This window comes from Lepisma saccharinum, chromosome 29 (genome assembly GCF_977018435.1).
Source record: "Lepisma saccharinum chromosome 29, izLepSacc3.1, whole genome shotgun sequence".
NCBI classification, from domain to species: domain Eukaryota; kingdom Metazoa; phylum Arthropoda; class Insecta; order Zygentoma; family Lepismatidae; genus Lepisma; species Lepisma saccharinum.
In genome coordinates this window covers 33160722-33186321 of record NC_139257.1, presented here as the reverse complement: position 1 = coordinate 33186321, position 25600 = coordinate 33160722, and the positions used below count along the sequence as shown (strand labels likewise).

At 40.2% G+C, this 25600-nt stretch overlaps 1 protein-coding gene across 1 annotated transcript in view; it reads left to right on the top strand.

Moving 5' to 3' along the window:
• The window catches only part of LOC145981336 (S1 RNA-binding domain-containing protein 1-like), a 61214-nt gene that overhangs the window by 25952 nt on the left and 9662 nt on the right, over positions 1–25600 (top strand). Inside the window, exons 7-14 of the mRNA XM_083114552.1 lie at positions 1488–1668; positions 4406–4549; positions 6108–6258; positions 8556–8755; positions 12303–12492; positions 13579–13749; positions 17952–18080; positions 20943–21028. Coding sequence (XP_082970678.1) covers positions 1488–1668; positions 4406–4549; positions 6108–6258; positions 8556–8755; positions 12303–12492; positions 13579–13749; positions 17952–18080; positions 20943–21028 — 1252 coding nt within the window. The remainder of the gene's footprint in view (positions 1–1487; positions 1669–4405; positions 4550–6107; positions 6259–8555; positions 8756–12302; positions 12493–13578; positions 13750–17951; positions 18081–20942; positions 21029–25600) is intronic.

The window sequence follows — 25600 nt, the reverse complement described above, 5'->3', positions numbered from 1 at the left end:
TGGTGAAATGCATCTTCAAACTGCCCTCTTCATTTTGATAACTTTTTCTATTCCATTGGAAGTTTTATATTCCCAAGAGAAGAAATCAAATAATACTCCCATAAGCCCAATGCATTTCTCCATGCCTTCTACGACCATCCTGGCAGTGTTGCCAAACCTGATTCGCATAAAAGAGCTAAATTTCACCTTAAATGGAGTTAAATGACTTTCAAGGAGCTAAATTTACTAAGGCTGGATAAAGTGCTTCCTAGGGTAATGTTAGTTTTCAAAGGGGTGGGGCGCTACTATTAAAGTTAACTCTGATGACAATTTATTCTTAGTTTTCACCACCTAGATCTGGAAGCATCACCCATCTCAATAATCTACCGATGGTCATTTGAAATCGAAAATAAAGGATTCCCTGATAATAATATTATGTCAATTTAACATGAACATGACACTATTAAAAAAAGTAGCTGGGGATATAAGAGGGGGTGGAGCGACACAGCCAATGTAACAGTATCACGTCATGTGCAAAATGTATAATCATACAATAGTTGGTCTATTCTGGCCTGAACCAGTGATTGCATCATAGTGGTGCATTAGGGCAGACTCCCCAGTTCACAGCCAAACGATCCAGATCTGGCTTCAAGAGAGGGGCTCATGGGTTATCAGGGGGAGCTTTGTAAACCAAGTCCATTTTTTAGTATTAAATGAAGGTAAATTATGTGTGTCGGAGTCATTAAGTTAATTTAAAATATAATAGAAATACTACAGTTTCTTTTGTATATCTTCTAAAACATCTCTTGAAGTGCTAATAACTGCCACTGACACCATCCCTTAATGCAGACTCCATACTATTTTTGATGATACAGATATTTATACCATACATGTTAAAATGTACAATATTCACTTCAATCATAGTGCCTACCTTACATTCCACCCCCGGCCAAAGCAATTAAACTTGGGATCTGTTGACATTTGACGCAGATGTGGAAGGAATGTGGGTAATGAGTTCAAAGTCAAAGATTTCTGTCAAACGAGAGGCTTCAACAGGGGCAGGAAAGGTACAGATAAAGATGGCTCCCTATGAAAGAACTTTCTAAAGTCTAGAGAATCTTGTAAACACTTGCGGCTGCTTAGACTTCTGCTCATAAACAAGATGAACAAACGAAGTTGTGAACAAAATTATATGTTCTGTCTACATTTTCACTCTTCACCTCAAACAAATTAGAATACAAAATAGTTTTACCTAATGTCAAGGGGGCTGGTGGAAGTTCCAGGGGGGAGGCTGAGCCCCCCTATGTCCCTCCCTGGCTACGGGCCTGCTGATACCATTCAAAAACCTCAAAAATGAACAGTGCAGTGTGTAATGTTATGTTTCATGTTTCCATCACCATAAAATATGCATGAACCTCATTATTGCTATCAATAAATGCTCTAGTAGTACTTTTGCCAGCAAAAAATTTCACATCAGCCCATTCCTAATTTATGTCGTGCAATTTCAGGTTCTTGCTATTAACAGAGGAGAAAAACTGAAAGTTTTAAATGTGAATATACTTCCTCAAACACCATTGCAATATAGGATCAAGGAATTTTGCCAGCGCCATTGGTTCAGTAAAGGTTTGCAGTATGAGTTCAGATTGTACATGCTTGAGAGGAGCCTTAACTATACGTACAATAAGAAAAGTATGCACTTCTTTGGTTTCGTACATTAAGTAGAAAGACTGAAATGAAATATACGAGGGGGTATCAAAAAGTTTGTGCAATCACCTGGAAGAAAACAACTTTGGACAAGTACGAAATCATGGTGGCATTAGGCCTTCTCCACATAGTCGCCATGCTCGGTGATACATTTCTGCCAGCGGTCTTTCACCTTGCGGAAGCTGTTTTTATACAACACTGCATTTTGGGCCTGAATCCACTGTTCCACCTCAGAAATGACATCGTCCCTCGTGTCAAAGCGGCATCCTTTGAGTGGACGCTTCATTTCCGGAAAGAGGAAGAAGTCACTCGGTACCAAGTCTGGGTAATATGGAGGGTGGGGCAAAATTTCGTATCCTAATTGAACTGTTTTCGAAATGGATGCATGGGCAGAATGGGCTGGTGCATTGTCTGCCAATAGCAGCACTCCTTTTGTGAGCTTTCCTCGCCTTTTCACCTTCAATTTTTGACGTAACCGAGCTAAAAGATCACAAGAATAGTCACTTGTGATTGTTTGAGCCTGTGGCAGGTAGTCCGTTAGGATGACTCCCTCACAGTCCCGGAAAACGGACAGCATCACCTTAGCGGCTGACTTTTGCACTCTTGCCTTTTTGGGGGGCGGTGAGGAGCTGTTTCCACTGCTTACTCATCTCCTTTGATTCTGGGTCATAAAGGTAGGTCCAGCTTTCGTCCATTGTAACCAGTCTGCTGAAAGAATCCTCTTCATGCAGCTCACAGCGGCCTAACATCTCTAGTGCTGCTTCCTCTCTAGTCCTCTTCTGGAAAGGGGTGAGCAATTGTGGCATCCACCGTGCCGACACTTGATGAAGGTGCAGCTGGTGATGGATGATATTCCAGATGGACCCATAACTAACACCGATTACAGCCATCATACTTTCAATGGTGATCCCCTGTCTTCCATTATCATCTTCTCCACTTTCTCCATCAATGTGGCATCATTTGTGAAGGATGGTCTGCCTGTCCTAGGGGCATGTGAAATTAGCATGTGACAGGTTTGGAACTGCCGTTTCCAGTTGGAAACCATCTCATAGGATGGGCTTTCCTCCCCGTTCACTGCTTTCATCTCATCGTGAATTTGCTTCGCTGCTTTCCCCTGGAGATGCAGGAATTTGATGATGCTCCTTGCCTCAATTTTGTCAATCATGACACCTTCATTTATTCACGTGTAAAAAAAGGATAGCAATAAACATACAAAACAAACAAAAATTTGTGTGCTTAACCTAGAAGGGCCATTGTACAATACACATATCCGAGGGGTTTTCTAGTTTGTTTCCTTCCAGGAGATTGCACGAACGTTTTGATACCCCCTCGTATATATATGTGTGTAATATGTAATTTTATGGTATGGTAACTCATTTTTCAGGGGGGCATCTCCCCATGCTTCCCCCTTCCGGACATTCATGGCTGCAATGCACAAGGAAATCTGTACCTTTTTTAGAGCATCAGTGCAAAATATTTTCGGCTGAGCCCTAGTAATATCACTAAGTTTAGTCAGTAAGAAATTTCACGAAACACACATGAACCATGTTGGGAGAAAATTCTTGACAGCTCAAAGTACAATGATTGTATTGACATCTTTAACTTTAAATGATGTAAATTTTCAGATATATATTAAAGTTAAATTATTTAAATCCATAGCATAATTACATTATAATTCTCTTCTTACACAAATGTGTAATAATTGCATGAGACTTTTATGAAAAATTACTTTATTTGCTTATCAATTAGAATGTCAATCACACCCTTCTTTGAGTGCTCACTGAAATCAATAGGCGAATGGTGTAATTTGTTGCAAAAGTCACAGCTTCATTAAATATTTGTGTAAGAAAGTTATTTAATTCCATATTGTCACTGTTCATTATGTACAGACAATCATGTTTGGTTTGTGTAACAGGTATGAACCCAGAGATCCTTAACATCATGATCAACCCATGATGTTGACAGTAATTTAAATTAACCATAAACTAAAGAGGGACAATAGAAACTATTTACTGTGCTGTCAATTTCTCAATACAAGATTATTTATTTTTTGTAAATTATGATGCTCTTCATTTGAAGTTGCGTTGAGGAAACATCTTCACCTGAACCTCTTCATTTGAAGTTGTATTTAATCATCTTCAAATGAAGCTCTTCATTAATGTAGAATTATAATACAGTATGAGATTTCAAAATTGAGTAAACAATGTTGTATCAGATGATGGCAAAAGAATTGTGCCATATAATTTATATGCTTGTGAGTAATAAATAAAAGTAGTTCAGTTCAAGTCATTATTATACAGGGGATGGGCCGATATGAAATTTTGGCCGATACCGATAAAGTACCGATATTCTACCGATCCGATATAAAATTAGAAATGGTCCTTGAAGAACCTGAAAGTTTCATTGACCTCCTTAATAAATGTGTGTTTTGAGGTGACTGCAATGAAAGAGAAGTTGCATATTTAGACATTTACTTTTTTAGAAAGTAGGGCATGGAGATTATCCATACAAATTATAACTAAATGGCAAAATTTTGCACTAAATTATCAGATATTTATCGATATATCGGATCGGTAAAATAATCTGTAATTTTACAGATACACTGATATGCCTATATTGGCCAATACCGATAGTACCGATTAATCGGTCCCATCCCTAATTAATACTGAAATGATTAGTTATGTTTATGTAATCATTTTATTCAATTTTATGCATTTTGCAGTTTTTCCATTTGTGATAAAGCATGTGCGGACAGAATTAACTGAAAAGGCAGAGAAAGCTGCTGTGGATGTGTTTGCGAAAAATCTAAAGATGATTCTTCTTACCCCACCTTTTCCAGGAAAAGTGGTAATGGGAATTGATCCAGGTATGTTAAAGAAGATTTTTCATGTTTTGTTGTTAGTTACCTTTATGCTGTTTAACAAATTACATAAATATATGTTATATTAGTTCAGGTGGATATTTTCTGAAGGTAGAGAAGGAACTTTTAATACAAGTAAATTAAATTTAAAGCTAATTAGTCATTGCTTACCAAAATGAAATACTTATGCAGCTGAGCTGATGGGTTAAGATTTATTGGTAGAGGAAACCTCTTCATTTGAAGTTACAGTGAGCTCCTGATAAGGTGTTCATGTCCATAATATTTGCTACAGCCACTATATTTTGTTGTTTTAATTCTGTTGTTATGAAGCGTATGTTCCTTTATTCGGGGAAAGGTGCAGAAGCTTATGTTCCTTTATTTGGGGAAAGGTGCATATAGCATCACTCCTGATGCACCCATTGTAATTTTAACTATTAATCAATCCTTGCCATGGATGCATAACTAGTAGGAAAATTAACTCTGATAAGCTTACTTTTCATTTTTCCACGTAAACTTTTCTCGCATTCGATTTCGCCACTTGTCTGGTGGCCTCGTCAGGCATTTACTGTGTTGCTGCGTGTGGCATGGTTCCTTTTTCTTCCACTTGTGCTCGTGGAGGTGCTAGTTGACGCAGTCCTTTCACTTTCTGCTGTTCTCGTGTGCTTCCCTCTTTTATCGTGCATCGGGGTTTTGGCGCTGTATGTGGTGGTTCTCGCTCTCGTCTGCTTTCGTGGAACGGTGCTTGTTCGTATGCACAGGTGGGCTTTTTTGCAAATGCTTGAGGTCCGTGCTTGGTTTCTTGTCGTGGGGAAGGAGCAGGTTGGGTGGGTGTGCATATTCCTGATAGCGGGAAGACAGGTTTTATTGAGGGCTTCGGGGTTAGTGTTGAGGTCGGCGGGCATGGTCACTATTGCATAGGTTTCCTTTGAAAACCTTTCCAATGTGGATTTTGCTTGCAAGACTGTTTTGGCAGAGTCTATATTATGGTTTTCGTCTATGAGGTGGCAGGAAAGGCCTGTTCTTCTCCTCCCAAGTCTGTGGTCAGCATCATGCTCCTTGAGCCTGTCATCAAGTCGGCAGTTTGTCATACCTACATACTTGCCTCCACATGTGCAGGTGATCATGTAGACGCCACTTCTTGCATTGGGGTCAGTGTAATATCGTTTGAAATGGGTTAGGTGGGAGGCTATGGAAGGAGGGGGTTGGTCTGCTATCTAGAAACTGTGCCTGGTTAGAACTTTTTGAATTTTCTTGGTTAGGTCAGGATGTTGGGGAGGCCGATCCATTTTTCTTTCATCTTTTGTTTCGATCATGAGTTTACGCGGAAAAATGAAAAGTAAGCTCATCAGAGTTAATTACCTATCTCCGCATAACCGCCAAAGAGATATCTTTAGATACAATGTAGTAGGAAAATGTTTCCCTGTGTTGGCTGTTTCTCAATATAAATGCAAGCTCTGTCAAAGTTTATTTTTGGTACAGCATTTTGGTCAGAGTTAGGGTAGTGGAATTGAAGGTAAGGTAGGAATGTGTTCTTTCATACTTGTCACACTCTTTTTCATCATAGGCCGAGATGGGATCAAAGTGGCTATTATTTCGTGTACTGGTGAGGTACTATATACAGGGCTTGCAGATTTTCTGAGGAAGAGTAGGTATAGAGGTCCTCTTTCAACTCATCCAAACATGATTAAACTAAAGGACACAATGATTTCATATGGGTAAGAGTTTTTATTATTATTTTAATTGTCTTTCTATGGAACTTAATAAGATTGTTGTTTACTATAACAATCTTGTTTTAATTTGTTTCCTAAAATTGAGGCTACCAAATTTTCAGATTCTGAAAAAAGACATCTGATGGTAAGCAGAAGTTGATGTTGATTTTAAATCCACTTTATGCACTGAAAGGCTAATTGGAACTGAACCTGCAGTTTAAAGTGGGATTCGCACTATATGCCTCTACTGTGTATCGAACCCAGAACCCTTTGATTACAAGGCAACGACGCTGCCACTATGCCATCAAGGAGGGTTAGTAGAGGAAATTGGCAGCTTGTAATCAAGGGGCTCCAGGTTCAATATCAGTGGAGGCACATAGTAATTTGGATCCAACTTTCAACTGTAGGTTTGGTCCCAATTAGCCTATTTGCAATCAACAAGACCAGTGGCGTACCAAGGATTTTCAAGGGGGAGGGGTTATATATAATTTTTTTAGTTGTCAGCACTCTTTTTGCAGTGGCCACGGTGGCTCAGTTGGTAACGCGTCTGACTACCATGCTCAAGGTCCCGGGTTTGATCCCCGGTCGGTTCAAATCCGGAACTTTTCTAACGATGGAAGCGGCCCCGGTGCCCACCCAGCGTCGAATAACATGGGTACCTGGGGGAAACCCTGGGGGGTAAAGGCAGTCAGGGGCATGATGCTGATCACATCACCCCCAACAACGACCGGATCAAGAAAGTGTGGGGCATTACCCCCACACCCCCTATATGCCTTCATAGCATGGTGCTATGCACAGGGGAGCACTTTACCTTTTTTTTACCAGCACTCTTTTTGCCATTTTTTCTTGCTTTTAGTGTTATTTATTTATTAATATTGTGCCAAAGGGGAGTTATGACTCTCACCAACCCCTTTCCCCCTTGGGCAAACCACTGAACAAGACAAACACATGGTTTATAGGTTGGTGCCTATTTTTGAAATTCAAACCTCATAAGTCTTCAAATTAATGATGTGTATAAGATAATGCATCTCTCTTGGATATGACACAAGTATCATGCAAATTTATTAATTTGGTTGCATGTATTGGCAGTTATTCTTGTAAGGAAAAATAATATCATGCCTAATAGTATTTAAAAAAATAAGGATGTTTTTTGTCCTGAGTATGGTGAGGAGAATAATCTTACAAGGAATTAAAATATACAGTACTATACCATCTAATTCGATACCTGGTAGTTTAATCCAAGAGTTTAATTTAAATGTGCATTGGTCTCATAAAGTAGAACAAATCAATCAATTTGAAATTTTTAAAAAAATTAGGAGCGATTTTACCATACCGGACACTTCCCAAATTTCGTTCATATTTCGCATACTCAATAAATTAGGGCTCCTAATCACGAATCTGCAGTTAAAATTTGGTGCTCACGTGTTGAATTTGCAAAAAAGGGGGTCCCTGATCGCAACCGACAATGCACGATTGCTCGTTATTTACCGCAAGATTTTGCGTTTCCAATACTTAAAAAACGAAATATATATTTCTGATATTACTATGACCCCAAATTTTAACTATGTTTGCCTAACCTAACCTTACTGTGAATGGTTTGTGGGGCTACCGGTGCATCGTCTAGGGGTTTAAGACTAATTGCGACCAGGCACCATCAAAAATGTCAGTTTCGTAGAACTTGAGCAACAAATTTTAACTACACAATCGTGATCAAGTGTCCTAAATTATTGAGTATGAGAAGTATGAATGAATGCCCCATATTATTAATATGTAGCCAACTGAAAATGACTAAAAAATAGCTTTTTTCAAAGCAAAACTTACGAAAGAAAGGACTTTATTTCCTACCTTCAAAGATGCCATCTTCCTCACACCACACAGATTGCTGAACAAGTGAACGCTCCCTACGTAAGTGATTCGCAACGTCATGTCTTCATATCATCAAACATATCGTGCTTGTATACAGAGAATGATCGCGGTAATTGAAAAGCTTGAAAAGCTTATTTTACAACTTCTACACGTCAATTAACAATTTCAACACGTCACCCCCACATGTTAACCTCAGATACTTCATCAGGACTACGTATTTCGTGAGTATAAGAGGTAGGATAGAAATTACGGATGCGTCTGGTATTGTAAAATCTTACCAAAATTTAAAATGCATAACTTTGATGAATATTTGAAATTGAGAGTCATTTGAATTAATGAATTAAAAAAAAGTCATGACAAAAATTTGAATAACATCATACTTGAACATGTGTATGATTTTTTCCACAACTATTTTCTTCTTCTTTCTTTTCAAAAAGATGTGAAATCGTGGCTCTTGGAAGTGGAAATGCATCCAGGGAAGTAGAAGCAGAGCTGAACTCACTGGTACAACATAGATTTTTCCATCCACTAGTTCTAAAGTTTGCCACTGTCAATGCCCAGGGGATATCTGTATATTCATGCAGCTTGGAAGCCACTAAAGAACTACATGACATTCCAGAAATGTATATTAGTGCAGGTATTGTATCTTGAAGATTATGTTCGATGCACTACAACACTACAACTTCTACGTAGATTTTCAGCGTAGGACCAGGTCTCTGACATTCCGTGTCTTTGCTCGACCACTAAGAAACCAAACCAGCCTGGCTTCGCCTGAATTTTCACTGTTGCTGTTTTACCTGTGTTGAATCGTCTCTGCTAGTGCTACTGCAACCGAATCTGTTACCTTTGAAACACTGTAGACATCGACGTTGCCTTGTTCCTCCCAGCATAGAGATGTCAATTCTTTAAATTAGGCACACAGAGGAGATGTAGTATGTAGATTTTTCAGTGGAAAATGCAGGCTCGAACAGGATTCAAACCCGGGTCTCTGGCATTCCGTGCCGTTCCTCTACCGCTGAGCTACCGAGCCAGCCTGGCTTCACCTGATTTTATACTGTCTCTGTTTTACCAGTGTGGAATCGTCTCTGCAAGTGCTACCCCAACATAATCTGTTGCCTTTGAAACACTGTAGATGTCGACGTTGCCTTGTTTATCCCAGCGAAAGAAATAAATTTAGGGGAGCCGGGCTGGCTCGGTAGCTCAGTGGTAGAGCAATGGCACGAAAAGCCAGAGACCTAGGTTCAAGTCCCGGTCGAGCCTGCATTTTTCGCTGAAAATCTACGAAGTACATCTCCTGTGTGTGCCTAATTTAAAGAATTACAACTTCTCTTTTTATTTTTATCAAGTAAAAATTACTTTCCATATTAGTTGGACTTCGATTTTATTTTTTAAAAGTTTTTCAAGGAATCAAGGTGAAAGAATTAAAAATATGGGGAAACTTTATAAATAATGTTTTTCTCTATTGGGTTCATGTGAGTCACGGTAGTCTAGTCGGTATGGTGTCTGGCTGCCGTTCGGAGACCCGAGTTTTATTACCAGGTTGGGTGATCTAATGTCAGACTTTTTCCAGGATTATCCCTGCATAAAGTAGCTCTCAAATATATGTGTCCCTGGGGAGTTAAGGGGGCCAGAGCATGGTGCTGATCACATCACCTCTCAAATGGACATATGGGGATGTCCCTAAATATGGCTCGTGACATGGTGCAAATTGTATTGGGAACTTTACCTTTACCGACCTTACCTATTCGAATCATGAGGAATGAATGTATAATGAAGGGAAAATGTCAAATGCTGGAATGTATAGTCAGGTCCTACCATACCGATATTTTTTAATATGGTAAATAAAAGGTACAAAAAAGGTTATGGTGCCCTTGTACGTATGCACACATGCCGTGAAGGCATATGGGGTGATGTGGAGATAAAGTTCCACATATTCTTGATCTTGGCTATTGTTGGGATGATGTGATCAGCATCATGCCCGGCTGCCTTTACCCCCAAGGGTTGCCCTTAGATGTGAGGCTGGGTGGGCCTCAGAGACATGCATAAACTGGTGGAATGACTGGAAAAATTCCTTGTTCAGATCACTGGCCCTGCGATTTGAAACCAGATCTTCCATATGGTAGCCAGATGCTCTACCAACTCGGTTACTGTGGCCCACTATGATATGATATGATAGATTCAGGATTGCTACGCATCTGCAAAACATGGAAATGTCAGGGAATTTGGCTTGTGAGGGAAAAATCGGGGAATTTTGCAGATCATCTGGAACTTCCGTGCATTTTGGAGCCTGCAAGAGAAAAAGTTGAAGCAGTTAACTTCCACTTATGGATTCAGTTTAGAAACTTGTTTCTTTCATTCTTATGATTCTCAGTCTTGTGTGAAATTATGGTTCCTTTGAATTTCTATAGTAAAATTTTCACTTTTATAATAGTAGATATTAAAAAGAATATCAAACTAGAACTTGCAGTTCAGATACTATCTGAAATAATAACTAAACTACATTGACAATATGATCATAATTATCAGAAAGGTTGGTGAAGATGAGGTTATCGTCTATTATTTTATAGATCTTAGTCTTGTTGGCATTTCCTATAGAATTCCTGGCCTCCCTGATGGTGCAGTGGTAGCGTCGTTGCCTTATAATCAAGGGTTACCGGGTTCGATGCTCGGTGGAGGCACACAGTGGTTCAGATCCCACTTTAAACTGTAGGTCCAGTCCCGATTAGCCTTACTATGCATAAAGTGGACTTAAAACACCAAATCAATCAATCAAACCTATAGAATCCCTATATACAACCTCTGACAATAAAGTTCGGTGAATGATCCTGAATATCGAAAGTAGACGAATTCTTAATGAAACCTATCTTACTGTCCTTCAAAGTAGTCCCCTCCCATGGCTATGCACCGTTGAGAACAGCTGTACATGTCCTGGAAACTTTTAGAAAAGTCTTCTTTCGGGATGGTGTTCAAGACCCTCGTCACTTTCCGTTGGATGTCCGGAATATCCTCAAATCTCTGACCTTTCAAAGCGATTTTGAGGCGTGGGAAGAGAAAGAAATCTGGAGGATTCAGATACAAATTTCTTGCAATTCATTGCTACAGAGGATGAGAGCTGGTGTGTGAGGTACGACCCTGAAACAAAACGCCAAAGCATGGAATGGCATTCTCCTGCATCACCCCGTCGAAAGAAGGCCAAGGCGGAAAAATTGTTGTTCCCTCTGATAAGCATCGTCTTGACGCGTGATTTTTACGCCTTGACCTTCTTCCGACGGGGTGATGCAGGAGAACGCCATTCCATGCTTTGGCATTTCGTTTCAGGGTCGTACCTCACACACCAGCTCTCATCCTCTGTAGCAATGCATTGCAAGAAATTTGTATCTGAATCCTCCAGATTTCTTTCTCTTCCCACGCCTCAAAATCGCTTTGAAAGGTCAGAGATTTGAGGATATTCCGGACATCCAACGGAACGTGACGAGGGTCTTGAACACCATCCCGAAAGAATACTTTTCTAAAAGTTTCCAGGACATCTACACATGTTCTCAACGGTGAATAGCCATGGGAGGGGACTACTTCGAGGGACAGTAAGGTAGGTTTCATTAAGAATTCGTCTACTTTATTCAGGATCATTCACTGAACTTTATTGTCAGAGGTTGTACAACAAAAATTTCTGCAGATGCTGTGTACTTATAAATGTAAGCAAAAATGCAGCACGACACTATAAATTCGCCAGAAAATGGAAACTTGTGCATGGTTTATGAACTTTTTCTGTTGTTTTTATATTGTGGAGATCTGTTATGGTGAAATAATGTACCTCTAGTTACCTTAGCCTGAAGGATAGATGCACGTGATTGTAGCACCCAATACATTTGATGCCGATTGTAATTTTACATTTTACTTTTCGAATTTTCACATGTTCTTGTGTGTGTAGAATGACATTTGCTAAAAAAAAGTTTTGAAAGTAAATATTCGTAATAATTAACGGATTATATATTTAATTGAAAAACACAAGGTTCAAAAGGAAAAATCATGATGATAAATATGTCTGGAAAAATTTCATTTTTGGACTGGAAAACGTGGAAATGTCAGGGAATTTCATAATCAAAAAATCGTAGCAACCCTGTAAATTGTTTTATTTTTTATTTTTAATAAGTACCTACATTTGTTCTTCTGTCTGAAATTTGCAGTTATTTTGGCAAGGCGCTTACAAGATCCACTTGCAGAATACGTAAAAGTTGAGCCTCGTCACCTAGGAGTGGGAATGTACCAACATGACATTCCTAGCAATAAGTTACAATCAGCTTTAGATGAAGTGATGATGGAGTGTGTGAGCTATGTTGGAGTGGATCTAAACCGAGCTAGCCTTTTTGTTTTAAGGTAGGATTTATTTTCTAAAAGTTCTGTTCTTTTCACTTGTTTTGTGTATATCGTTGGGAAATCACATCATGACTAATGAATGGTTTGATTTGATTTGATTTTTTGTTATTTAGCATTGCATGTTGGCCACTTTTGGCCAATTGTGAGGATTAGTGATGATATGGTGAAATTGATGAACATTTACAAAGAATGCCCAGGCCAGGATTCGAATCCGGAACCCCTGGCATCGTAGCATATTGTGATAACCAGTCCACCATGGGTTGGAAGCAATGGAAGAGTCAGGAAAATTAAATGTCTTTGTACTTGCCAGTATTAGATAATTATATTGTTTCCTTTGAACATTGTGTAACATTTATACAGGATCTCTGTAACATCACCAACAAACTTTTACGAATTTTAGGACATCAATGCGAACAGTTTTTCTTAGTAATGTGTAGTGCACTGGGGTCTTATGATCCTACGTGCCCTCAAAAAAGAAACATTTGCTGTCCTGTATATAAAGTCTGCCCGGCCAAAGAATGGACTTGAGGAAACCTAGACTTTTCGCCTCCAGTTCAAGGGGGGGAAAGTGGTGTTGCTACCGGTTGCTAGATGCCTGATTTTTGTCCAGTCGTACACGACACCTCTTCCTATCAACATGCACCCTTCGCTCGCATTTGAGGGAGAGACAGGGAATCGGAGACCCATTCGCTTCCTGCGCAGCAGCAACCATTAGGCTTCGCCGTCTTGACCTTGTAGAGGGTGCCACCTGTTTCTAAAACGACTTGAAATGGAAAATTTGGCAACCAAAATACCACGAGAATTTCTCCTCACCACCACGGCAACTGGACAAAGCCGATTGGTTCAGCGGTTCATGTGACCCTCCCTGTCTTTCGACAGAAAAGATAAAAATAGAATTTCCAAGTCCATTCTTTGGCCTGAACCACTGTAGACAACTGAACAGCACAGATTAATGGTCGCCACTAACATTTTCTCTCTCTGTTAGAAAACTACATAATATTTACTAAAATTAAAAGAAATGATGTAGTGAGTGTAGCAAATTGGACATGAACACCATATCATTACTGGTTGAAATTGCATTTTCAGGAGAATAGCTGGTTTGAATGCAACAAAAGCTCAGAGCATCATTGATTGGAGGAAAGCCAATGGACCCTTCAAGAACAGAGAACAGTTGAAACTTGTGAAAGGTATTGGACCAAAGACTTATGAGCAGTGTGCAGGTTTTGTGAGAATTTTGCCTGAAACAAGTCAAGTAAGGTTTGTAGCAATTACCCTTTTCTCTTTGAATCTTACATCTAAGCACTTGTATACATAAATACCTGCGAAGTTTGTTCCCTTCAGGAAAATTTGAATTATTTTGCATTATTGTGCTAGGTATGTACTAGGGATGGCCAGATCCATGTCCTGAAATATCTACAGGGTGTCCCGAAAGTCTCCATACATTGTTCTTTCTTTTGTTGCTAAATGTAGAGTTCCCGAACCACTAAATCTCCAGACCTCACGCCCCTTAATTTTTACCTGTGGGGACATTTGAAGTCCGATCATCTACCAGGGGAAAATCAAGGATATGCTTCATCTGAAAGCTTGCATTATCGACACCTGCACTCGTGGGACGCCAGATATCTTGCTACATGTTCGGCAAAACTGGCGCAAATGCGTTGATCTGTATCTGAGACTTGATGGCAACCACATTGAGAACATTCTGTAACACAACTGAGTATAGTAATTTTTCCCTATGTGTGGAGACTTTTGGGACATCCTGTAGGTACCTGATTCACCGTTCCAGATCTGGATACCCAATTCTCTGTACCAGATCCAAGTACTTGGTTTTTTTGTTATGGATCTGGGAACTAGAATTTTTGTTCTGCATCCAGGTACCTGATTTCTTGTTCCAATGCCAGAACCTAAAGATATTTGGATTTTTGAATAAGGTAAACATGGGTGTCCATAAAATTTTTGCTGTACCCAGTATCTTCCAACAGGGAATTTCTTAAGGATATTGGAATTATGTGGAAATTACTGGCATTGGAAGATATACATGAATTCTGTAGTACGTCTCCTATGTGCCAACCAGTAAGATGATGAAGTCATCAAGTTTTTATACTTTTTAATGTGTTGATGACATGTGTTCTGGAATACTACAGGGCGAGTCTCCATACAAATGGTGAAAACGGTGACTAATGTGTATTATCTTTTTACAAATGGGATTATTTTATGCTACAGTTAAAGGATATGTTCCACATGTCTCCATTCCATGTCCAAACACAATGCTAGGTGCTCTAACCAATTTTGGCAAACACATGACAATGTTTCTCCTGTGACTTGATTGCAAGCTTGTGTGATTCTCCTTTTAAGATGGTCAACATTATGGTTCTTCTGGTACACAATCGATTTCAGGTGTCCCCAAAGGTAAAAATCCATGGGAGTGAGATCTGGCAACCTTGGTGGCCACTCCACCGGACCACGTCGACCAATCCAATGCCCAGGAAACTGCTGGTTGAACCATTGGCACACTTCAGTGCCATAATGCGCTGGTGCCCCTTCGTGCTGGAAGAGTGCAGAAAAGTCCCCACTTTCATCCAGGATTGACATGATGATGTCATTTTTCAACATGTCGAGATAACGCGTCGCGTTGAGGTTTCCCTCAATGAAAAAAAGGACCAACAATCCTGTTACCCCAAATCTCGCACCACACCATGAGTTTCCCCTTGAATGTTGCAGTCCAACATCCAATGTGGATTGCTATCTGTCCAGTACCTGACATTTTGCCTGTTCACTTCACCAGTGACATAAAAATTAGCCTCATCTGAAAAAAGAACTAACAAAACCAGGAATATTCTGGTTCATGTTCAGTGCCCTTTCACAGAACTCTGCTCTATGCTCTGTAAGATGTTGCAAGAGCTGCAGCTTGTATGGGTGCCACTTGTTCACTTGCAAAATGCGCATGACACTGCTTTGGCTGATTCCAATTTCCACAGAGAGGTGTTGGGTCCCCTTTGTCGGGACTCCTGGTCATTGCTGTCAGCACCTGCGTTACCCTCCTTTCATCTGTTGCTGTCTTTGGTCTTCCAGGCCTGCTTTCGTCTGCGACGGAACCTGTCTTTCTGAATTTCTTGATAAGTTTGGCCACGGTGTCATGGGTTATCTGCGTTCTGTGGGTTGCATTGAATGTACATATTACATGACGGGTGGTATCACTCCCAGCCAACAGAATGATGTCAATCCATTCTTCCTTCGTTAGTGGCATCTCTTTTTCATTGGTTCACCTGCCTGAAAAGGAAAAATAAACATTAGTCACCGTTTTCACCATTTGTATGGAAACTTATGAGTCACCCTGTATATTTTTATAGTAATAATTAGTGACTGGATTTTAAAGGGAATTCCTTTTTAATTTTTCAACATGGATCATGGAATTAATAACAACAGTGTTGATAATGATCTTCCACCAACAAGATTACATGGTTTTGATTTCCCTTTTTTTTTTTTACCTTTTTCAGCCCACATTCTGTTTTTTTCCTTTCTAAAAACATCTTCCTTGGTCCCTTTATTGACAAGATATCCAATATTTTGTACGACTGTTTATTCCCTGAACAAGACATTCAACAATTATCTATTTGGTGCAGCTTAGAGGAAAGAAAGAAAAGCGCCTTCTGCCTTACATTCCCTCCATAATTGTTGGGAGTAGGTTGCAGTGATTGTTGAAACAATGCGATCTGGGCTTACACAGCAACGAACGCATTGTAATCTGCTAGATTTAGACTTTTATTGTGAAGTTTTTTAGAATAGTTTTAACTTTACTGTGACAGTGATGAGTGTCAGTGAAATGGGAAAGCCAGGTAAATGTGGCAGCAAGTTATGGAATCCAGTAAGTTGTTTCATGGAAGATTTCATCGAAATGGATGGTAAGATTATTCGCTGTAATTTACCTTCAAAAAAGGAAATGAAAAAGTCCTCTAGTTTATTTTTGCACTCCATTAAAAATATTGTTTTAAATGAAAGCACAATATATATAGTATATATTACCATATATTATATGTATGGCCGCAGTGGCTCAGTCGGTAACGCGTCTGACTACCATGCTAAAGGTCCTGGGTTTGATCCCTGGCCAGTTCAAATCCGGGAACTTTTCTAACATTGGAAGCGGCCCCGCCACCCACCCAGCATCGAATGACATTGGTACCTGGGGGGTAAAGGTGGTCAGGGGCATGATGCTGATCACATCACCTCCACTCACGACCGGATCAAGAAAGTGTTGGGCATATCCCCCACACCCCTTATACGCCTTCATGGCATGGTGCTAAGCACAGGGGAGCACTTTACCTTTTTATATATACAGGGTGATTGGTAATTCGACCTATTCCTGGAAAGGGGTAATACTAGAGCACATTTGCAACAAATTTGACCCTATGCACCGCGGGTCGGAAATCAATGGGTTTCGAGTTATTGCAGTTTGTAGATTTTCGTGAAATATTCCGACTTGCAACCAAAAAACTAATAATTGTGAAAAAACTACTACACCCTGGACACTTAATCGACACGTTGCTAACAGCTGACGAATGAGTGACTACTGGGGAAAAAATTCATGCCCATAATTCCCATACTCACAGAAAGATACAGTCATTGGTGCACACGTCATGAAGAAATTTGGAAATTATCGTTTAAATCGAAGAGGATTACTCAAAAAATTGGTAACACACTTAGCGCAAAAATTACGGAAAAAACTTCGTTTCATAAGCTCTCCAAAAATATACAAATGTTGTCAATTGGCACACGGGTTGGGGGAAAAATCTGAATAAAAAGTGGAGAAGGTGCGTTGTAGACATCTTTGTAAAGTGAAAAGAAGTTGTCGGTTGTGAGAAATAGAGGGACAAAAATTAGTGAAATAATAATGTTATATACCATTCTCATGATTCCAGGTTGTCAGAATTAACTGTTACAAAAACTACAAATCCTGTTAAATTGCCTCCCGCGGTTACGTATGCAAGCACGCAGCCTGCGGCGTACTTCAGACACAGTCACTCGCGTTGACACTCTGTCTCTTATGTATTGGGCGGATGTCACAATTCTTTCTCTCAACTCTTCTTGGGAATCCACTGGTGTACTGTAGACTAACAGTGCATAGGGTCAAATTTATTGCAAATGTGCTCCTGGCATGTATACCATTCACATATAAAATAAATTTCTTGCATTTGTTTTACTTTACTTCATATGATATTTAATGTATCCATTTTTGTATATGAATGGTATATATTGTGCTTTCATTTAAAATAATATTTTTAGTGGAGTGCAAAAATAAACTAGAGTAATTTTTTTTCCCTTTAAAATCCGGTCTCAAGTAATGATAATAATAATAACGAACCTTTTATTGTTTCATGAATGTGTACTAGATATAAAAGTTACCATTCAGCATAAAAATAAAAATATATACAGCTAATATGCTGCATTCTGTTTTGTTGCAGATCATCTAATGAATTGCCAGATGTTAAGGTGAAGATTGAAGCTGGTAAGAAACAAGTGACAGTGCCTGAAGATCACAATCCTTTGGATCAAACATGGATACATCCAGAGTCTTATTCTATAGCTACAGAGTAAGTCAACTTTGTGTCTATTTTAAAGTTATATTGTTTTTCTTTTTACTTCTAGTGACTAAAAAAATATTTTAATGTTTCAACCCGTACACATGTTATTTTCAATGAACGAATACAATTTTTATTTTCTAACGAAACAGACAAATATGTATATGCCAAAATACTTATGGCAGTAAATTTGTAACCACTGAAAGCAGAGTTTAGTGGAGATCCTTTTTCAGTCTAAATATTCTGCAAATTATGCAAAATTTTCTTTATTTTTTTGCAAAAACTTTATTGATGAAATGAATACTATGATTAAATGATTCTCACGTGAAATTGTGAATGTTTTAAAGCAAAACTGTGTTATATTGATATATCGTAGTTCCAGTGGAAAATTTATCAAGGTGTCTACCAGTTAAGAAATCTACAGGTAGGTCAAGAAAGTGAAGAAATTATGCTCGTGGTCAAGAATTTTTGCTATTTTTTTACAGTATAGTGAATTTACATTTTTATATACCTGTACTGGGATATGAATATATTGGGAAATTTAAATTGTATTGAGTAGTGGTTAAGATTTGTTCACTTTGTTTCTTAAGAAATACATTCCTGAACACGTGATGTTTTGTAAAAATATTACATAATGTGACCATTCCCCATCCAGGATGAAGTCTGAAGCATCAATTTTTACATGCATTAATAATTAAAGCAAGTCTAAATCTCTTGTTAAAGTACAGCTTCAGTTTTCATTTTAACTGTCCTTGCGGTAGTAATTTTTCATTGAATAAAATATCTATTTTCTTAATTTCAAACTATACCTAAGTGGAGGTGATTAAATAAATGTTGAAAAAGAGGAGAAAAGGTGACACAATTTTTAACTAAGAACAGCATGACCCACCACCTGCCATATTCACCTGATCTCGCTCCGTGCCACTTCTTTTTATGAGTTTCAGAACTGCTTCGAAAAGTGGAAAACACCTTTAGCCCGATGCATTGCATCAAATGAATAGTACTTTGAAGATTAAATTTGTAACACCTAAAAATAATACACATTTTTTTATTACAAAATTCTGGTTTCTTTTGGTTCCCCCCACGTTTATCGATCTGACTCCAAAAAGAGCTCTTCAGGGCAGGCTATTTACACAAACCTGAAAACCACATTTTTGGAGTTTCCTCTGGTTCTCACACAATAATATGTTAATTAAAGTACTCAGGTTTTCTGCGAAGCTGTTTTAGAAAACAGTGATTTAGGAAAAAACAACAGAAACGCGGCAAGCAACAACAACAGAATGAATTCCAACCAGGATGGTGGCAGTGGCTACCAAAATTAATAGAAAATAATGTAAAACAGCTTCGCGGAAAACGTGAGTACCTTAATTATTTATTACCGCATCTCTCATTCCCATAGTATGAATAATATGTTGTTTCATTGTTTTTCCATGTCATTCACATGTCTTTTGCCAATACAATGAAACCACTCTGATACGAGGGTCACTATCTATATTTTGAGCCTAACAATGAAAAAACAGGAATTTGGCATTGAAAACTGCTTTATTGTTTTTCGAAGTATTCACCTTTATGGTCAATACACTTTTGCATTCGTTCGAACCATTTGTCAAAGCAGTTTTTCCAATCTTCTTGAGACACCTCCATAATATGGTTTTTGAACGCATCAACGGCATCTTCCACCGACAAAAATCGTTGTCCACGCAATTTATTCTTGACATTCGGGAACAAGAAGTAGTCATTGGCTGCCAAATCAGGACTGTACGGCGGATGACCCATTAATTCGATTTTTTGACTGTTCATAAAGTCGGTTGTTAGACGAGATGTGTGACAGCTGGCATTGTCTTGATGAAGAATGATCCGACGGCGTTTGTTTGTTTTCCGTATTTGACCGAAGACTTCTGGCAAACAAATTGTTGTGTACCATTCAGAGTTGACCGTTCTACGTTCCTCTAAAGGCACAGTTGCCACATGACCAGTTTTCCCAAAAAAACAGGCGACCATTTGTTTCGATGTGCTTCGAGCACGAACAACTTTTGTTGGATTGGGTTCATCTTGAAACACCCATACAGTCGACTGCTGTTTACGTTCCGGCTCATATGCATATATCCATTATTCATCACCTGTTACAATCTTATATACGTCTTCTGAAGCACCACAATTGTATTTATTGAGCATTTGTTTGCACCAATTGACGTGAGCGTCTTTTTGAGTTTTTGTCAAATTGTGTGGGATCCAACGAGAACATACCTTTCTCACAGCTAAATGATCATGTAATATTTTATATATGCTGGTGGAACTAATGCCTATGGTAGCCTCAATCTCACAGTATGTCACATGACGATCTTGCAGTATTAGGTTTTGCACAGCATCAATGTTTTCTTGAACAAAACTGATTTTGGACGACCTTCGCGAATCTCGTCGGTGAGCGAATGGCGGCCACGATTAAATTCGTTATACCAGCGTTTCACAGTGGCAAAGGATGTGGCTTCTTCGCCAAATGTGGAAGTAAGTTGATCGATGCACTCTTGTCTTGATAATCCACGTCGAAAATCGTAAAAAATCATCGCACGAAAATGTTCACGAGTTAATTCCATTTTATTGTTGTCGCGCAATCTCCAAGGCAACATAAACAACACAAATGAAGCTATTGACAAAACATTTGAAGTACGTTATGGTCAATAATGCCAGACGATTCCGTGCAAACGTCAAATCGCACCTAACTTCAATCAGTGTTGCCAAGGCTCAAAAATAAATAGTGACCCTCGTATTATATGTGTAACACTCACACACACACACCCTTTTTTTTACAAAAACTTGTAATAGTGCAAATATATACTTACAAAACATGTTCATCAGTATATTTTTATATTACAGGTTAATGTCAAAATGTGGTCTCTCTGACAAAGAAATAGGAACCCAAAGATTTATCAATAAAGTGAAGGAGACTGTTCGCTCAAAAGGTATGTTTTGGAGCTTCAAAAATAGTTCAAGATTTTACACTTTTTTACATAATTCATGTGATCTTCCTACTATGTTTGTCTTTTGTCGCCCTGGCTGAGTGGCTAACGTGTTGGTGGATCACTCCTTTCAGCCTACTGTGCTGAATCCGGTACCTTCACATCAACCCTCCAAGTGCTCGCCCCTTACCGCCAGGCTATCCTTACTGTGCGAATTTAGTCCCGTTACAATAAAATATTTTTTCTGGACTTTATATTTGCCTGCTGTTTTATTCTTTTGAGACTCACGCTCCAGAAAAAGGTGTAAGTATATATATATATATATATATATATATATATATAATGGATAAAAGCAAGGAGGGCCAAAAGGGCTAAGTAAAAATCAAATAAGGTAAAAGGAAACACTCACCGGACAGTAGGAAAATTCAAAATTTTCGCTAATTTATAGCATCATCGGTGTGAGAAGAAACAGAAGACGGAACCGGAACCGGAACCGGAACCGGTTCCGTCTTCTGTTTCTTCTCACACCGATGATGCTATAAATTAGCGAAAATTTTGAATTTTCCTACTGTCCGGTGAGTGTTTCCTTTTACCTTATTTGATTTTTATATATATATATATATATATATATATAAACACTTACCACACGAAGAGAAATTATTCTATATTTCGCGATCTGACTCGCATTTTCATGTTAGAAGGAGAAAGATCGGCGTTACTTGGAGAAGAGGCACAGAATACGATCAGTGTTGCCAGAAACAGTTGATAGATGACGAGAAGTACTTTCACCAGTGCTTATTGTAAGGTGGGTGGGTAATTTTGGGGAGGAGAGGAAAGGGTTACTGGTTGGCTAGGTTGAGTCCGGGAAGTATAGTGGCGTGCATGCCTGTTATATAGGCCCTTTCCCATCGCCTGCAGAAAGATGTGTCAGAGCGGGGGGTAAAAGATGGATGATGGCAACACGGAAGCAGTTATTGAAGGTGGTGTTATGGCTGTTGGTGTGGATGGCAACAGTGAAATCAGAGTTTTGGGTGGAGGTTGATCCTTAGATTCGAGGGGGTGGAGGTTTCACCTATGTAGAAGTTGCCGCAGATTTGGCAGATGAGGGTGTAAATTAGGTTGGATGAGTGGCAGGTGCCCTTAGGGTGAACTCGCCTGCCGCTGTGGGGATCAGGAGGGTGGGGGAGGTGATGAGTATGGGGCAGGTCTTGCATCTGGGTTTGTTGCACCTGTGAGCTGGGGGAGTGGTGTGGATGGGGTGGGAGTGTTTCGGACCAAGATGTTTTGGAGGTTTGGGGGGCTACGGAAGACGACCCTGGGTTTTTCCCGAAAGATGTCCCTAATATCAGGATCACTGTGCAGGATGGGGAGGAGGGAGTGGAGGGTATGTCTGATTTTCATAATATGGGGGTGGTATTGGGTGATCAGGGTTGGAGGGTTGGTTTTAGGTTGTTTGGTGCGGTTGTGGGAGTTGGCTCTGGTGATTTGTTTGTTGATGAGGGTGGAGGGATAGCCACGGTTGGTTAGGGCTTGGTGCAGGCGTAGGTTGTAGTTTTGGCGGGATGAGAGGGATGAGTTGAGGTGCTGGCCTCTGAGGGCAAGGGAGAATGGGATGGCTTTTTTATGTGGTAGAGGTGTGAGCTGGAGTAGTGGAGATACTGGAGGTGGGTTTAATATGTATGGAAGTTTCCAAGTGGTCTCCCGCAATGTGGATGTCCACATCTAGGAAGGTCACTTGGTCTTTGGAGTGGGACCAGGTGAATTTGAGGGTAGTGAAGTCGTTCACTTGGTTTAGGAATGTAGTGAGGGAGGGTTCGCCATGTGTCCAGAGGAGAAAAATGTCATCTATGAATCTGAGCCAGAGGAGTGGTTTCAGTTGCTGGGAGTCAAGGAATTCCTGTTCCAGCCTGCCCATGAACAGGTTGGCATAAGAGGGGGCCATGCGGGTACCCATGGCTGTGCCACGTATCTGCAGGTAATGTTGATCACCGAAGCAGAAGTTGTTGCAAGTAAGTACAAGGTTGGCTAGTTCTATCAGGAAGTGAGTGCTGGGATTGTGGGGTTTGGGTCGGCAGTTAAGGAATGATTCCGTGGCACGGAGGCCATGGGCATGGGGAATATTAGTGTAGAGGGATGTGACGTCAACAGTTGTGAGGATGGTGTTAGGTGGTAGGGGTGGTAAGTTTTGGATGATGTTAAGGAAGTGGTTGGTGTCACGGAGGTAGGAGGGCAGGGCTTGGACGAGGGGTTGGAGGTGAGAGTCTAGAAAGGCTGAAATGCGTTCAGTGGGTGAATTGTAGCTGGACACAATGGGTCTCCCGGGGTTGTTCAGTTTGTGAATTTTCGGGAGGAGGTAGAAAATGGGGGTGCGGGGGTTGTCAGGTATGAGCGAGGAGATGGTGGAATTGGATAGACCTTCAGGGGGGTCCTCAGGAGAGGATAAATTCCCGAATTTTGTCTAGGTGTGTGGTAGATGAATCAACCGTGGTGGGCTTGTAGGTTGATGAATCAGAGAGTTGACGGGAGGCTTCCGCCACTTAGTCAGAGGAGTTCATGACTACTGTGGTGGACCCTTTGTCGGCGGGGAGGATTTTGATGTCCGGGTTGTTGCAGAGGGACTGGAGGGCTTGGTGCTGGGCTGGGGTTAGATTGTGGTGGGAAGAAGAATTTTGGAGGTATGTACTGTCGGAAACATTGTTGGGGTGGAGGCTGGGGAGAAGGTCAGACCTTTGGAAAGAACGTCAATTTCGGTGGTTGTAAGGTTGTGGTTGGAAAGGTTCAAGATGGAGGTGCAGTCAGTGGGTGGTTGGGGGTGAGGAATGTAAGTATGCTGGGGGCATATTTTGTCCGAGGACTAATGCTCTTCTGTGGTGTGGTGGGAGGGGGGGGGGGCATGGTTAGAGATGGTAGGTTGGGGTGGAGTGGGTAGAGGTAAGGGTGGGTCTGGAAGTAAGGGATATGTAGTTTTGTGTTGGTGTTGTGGTGGGAGGGGGAGGGTGCATCCTGCATTCAGGGCTTGTCGCCAGAAAATGGAAAGTTTTGGCAGGTGTTTTTGGTTCAGGTTGTGGGCAATGGACTGGGAAAGGTTCCAGAGTGTGTTTATTTGGTTGTTGTTGTTGCCTGGGGTCAGTAGGAGGATTTTGGTGAGGGACTGGATGGAAATCGAGAGTTCTCTAGTCCGGTGGAGCTGTGATTTGTACATGGTTAGGGTTAGTTCGGCAGCAAAATTTCTCACTAGGGGGCGAATATTGGGTTGAATATCGGGGGGCATAGCTGAGAAAGGGAGTTTGGGTGTCAGGCTTTTGGGAGTAAGGCCTAATAAGAGGCATGAATGTAAGAAACGTGTGTGACAAACAGATTTGGTGAAGGAAATAATGAGTGACCGGAGTCGGGAGAGTTGGCGTGAGTTGTACACAAAAGGGTTCATATCCAAAAAGGAACAAAAAACACAGGAATAGGATCAGAAAAGGTGCCACAAAGGCGGATAAATACTAATGATGAAGGAGACAGTAAACACTTACCACACGAAGAGAAATTATTCTATATTTCGCAATCTGAGTCGCATTTTCAAGTTAGAAGGAGAAAGATCGGCGTTACTTGGAGAAGAGGCACAGAATACTGACACCTTCAATAACTGCTTCTGTGTTGCCATGATCCATCTTTTACCCCCCGCTATATAACAGGCATGCACGCCACTATACCTCCCGGACTCAACCTAGCCAACCAGTAACCCTTTCCTCTCCTCCCCAAAATTACCCACCCACCTTACAATAAACACTGGTGAAAGTACTTCTCGTCATCTATCAACGGTTTCTGGCAACACTGATCGTAGAGACGCTACGGTCAGTATTCTGTGCCTCTTCTCCAAGTAACGCCGATCTTTCTCCTTCTAACTTGAAAATGCGACTCAGATCGTGAAATATAGAATAATTTCTCTTCGTGTGGTAAGTGTTTACTGTCTCCTTCATCATTAGTATTTATCCGCCCTTGTGGCACCTTTTCTGATCCTATTCCTGTGTTTTATATATATATATATATTTTTTTTTCTCTCTCTCTCTCTCCCTCTCTCCTTCTCTCCCCCTGCTCTACTGCCCCTTGGTGGGCCTTGGCCTCCTCCACAATCAGCCTCCATTACAATCTGTCATAAATTCTTCTCCTCCATCCTTTAATTTTCATCGTCCGCAAGTTTGCAGCGACGTCGTCTATCCATCGAAGTCATAGTGGTGAAGCTTTTCTCTGAACATTCTTCTTGGCACCCGGTCTTCCATCATTCTCTCCACATGCCCCAACCACTTTATTCTCTAGGCTTTGACAAATCTCACTATATCCTGGCCTTTTATTAAATCATCTAGCTCTGCATTATATCTTATTCTCCAGTCGTCATCTTCCTTCACAGGTCCATATATCTTTCTTAATATCCTTCTCTCAAATATTCTGAGGGCATTTTCATTGACAATTTCAAAGTCCAATTCTCTGATCCATAAGTGACGACTGGTCATACCAGTGTCTTATAAATTTTAAGCTTTTTATTTCTTGTGATCAGTCTATTTCTGAACAACTACTTATTTGCAAAAT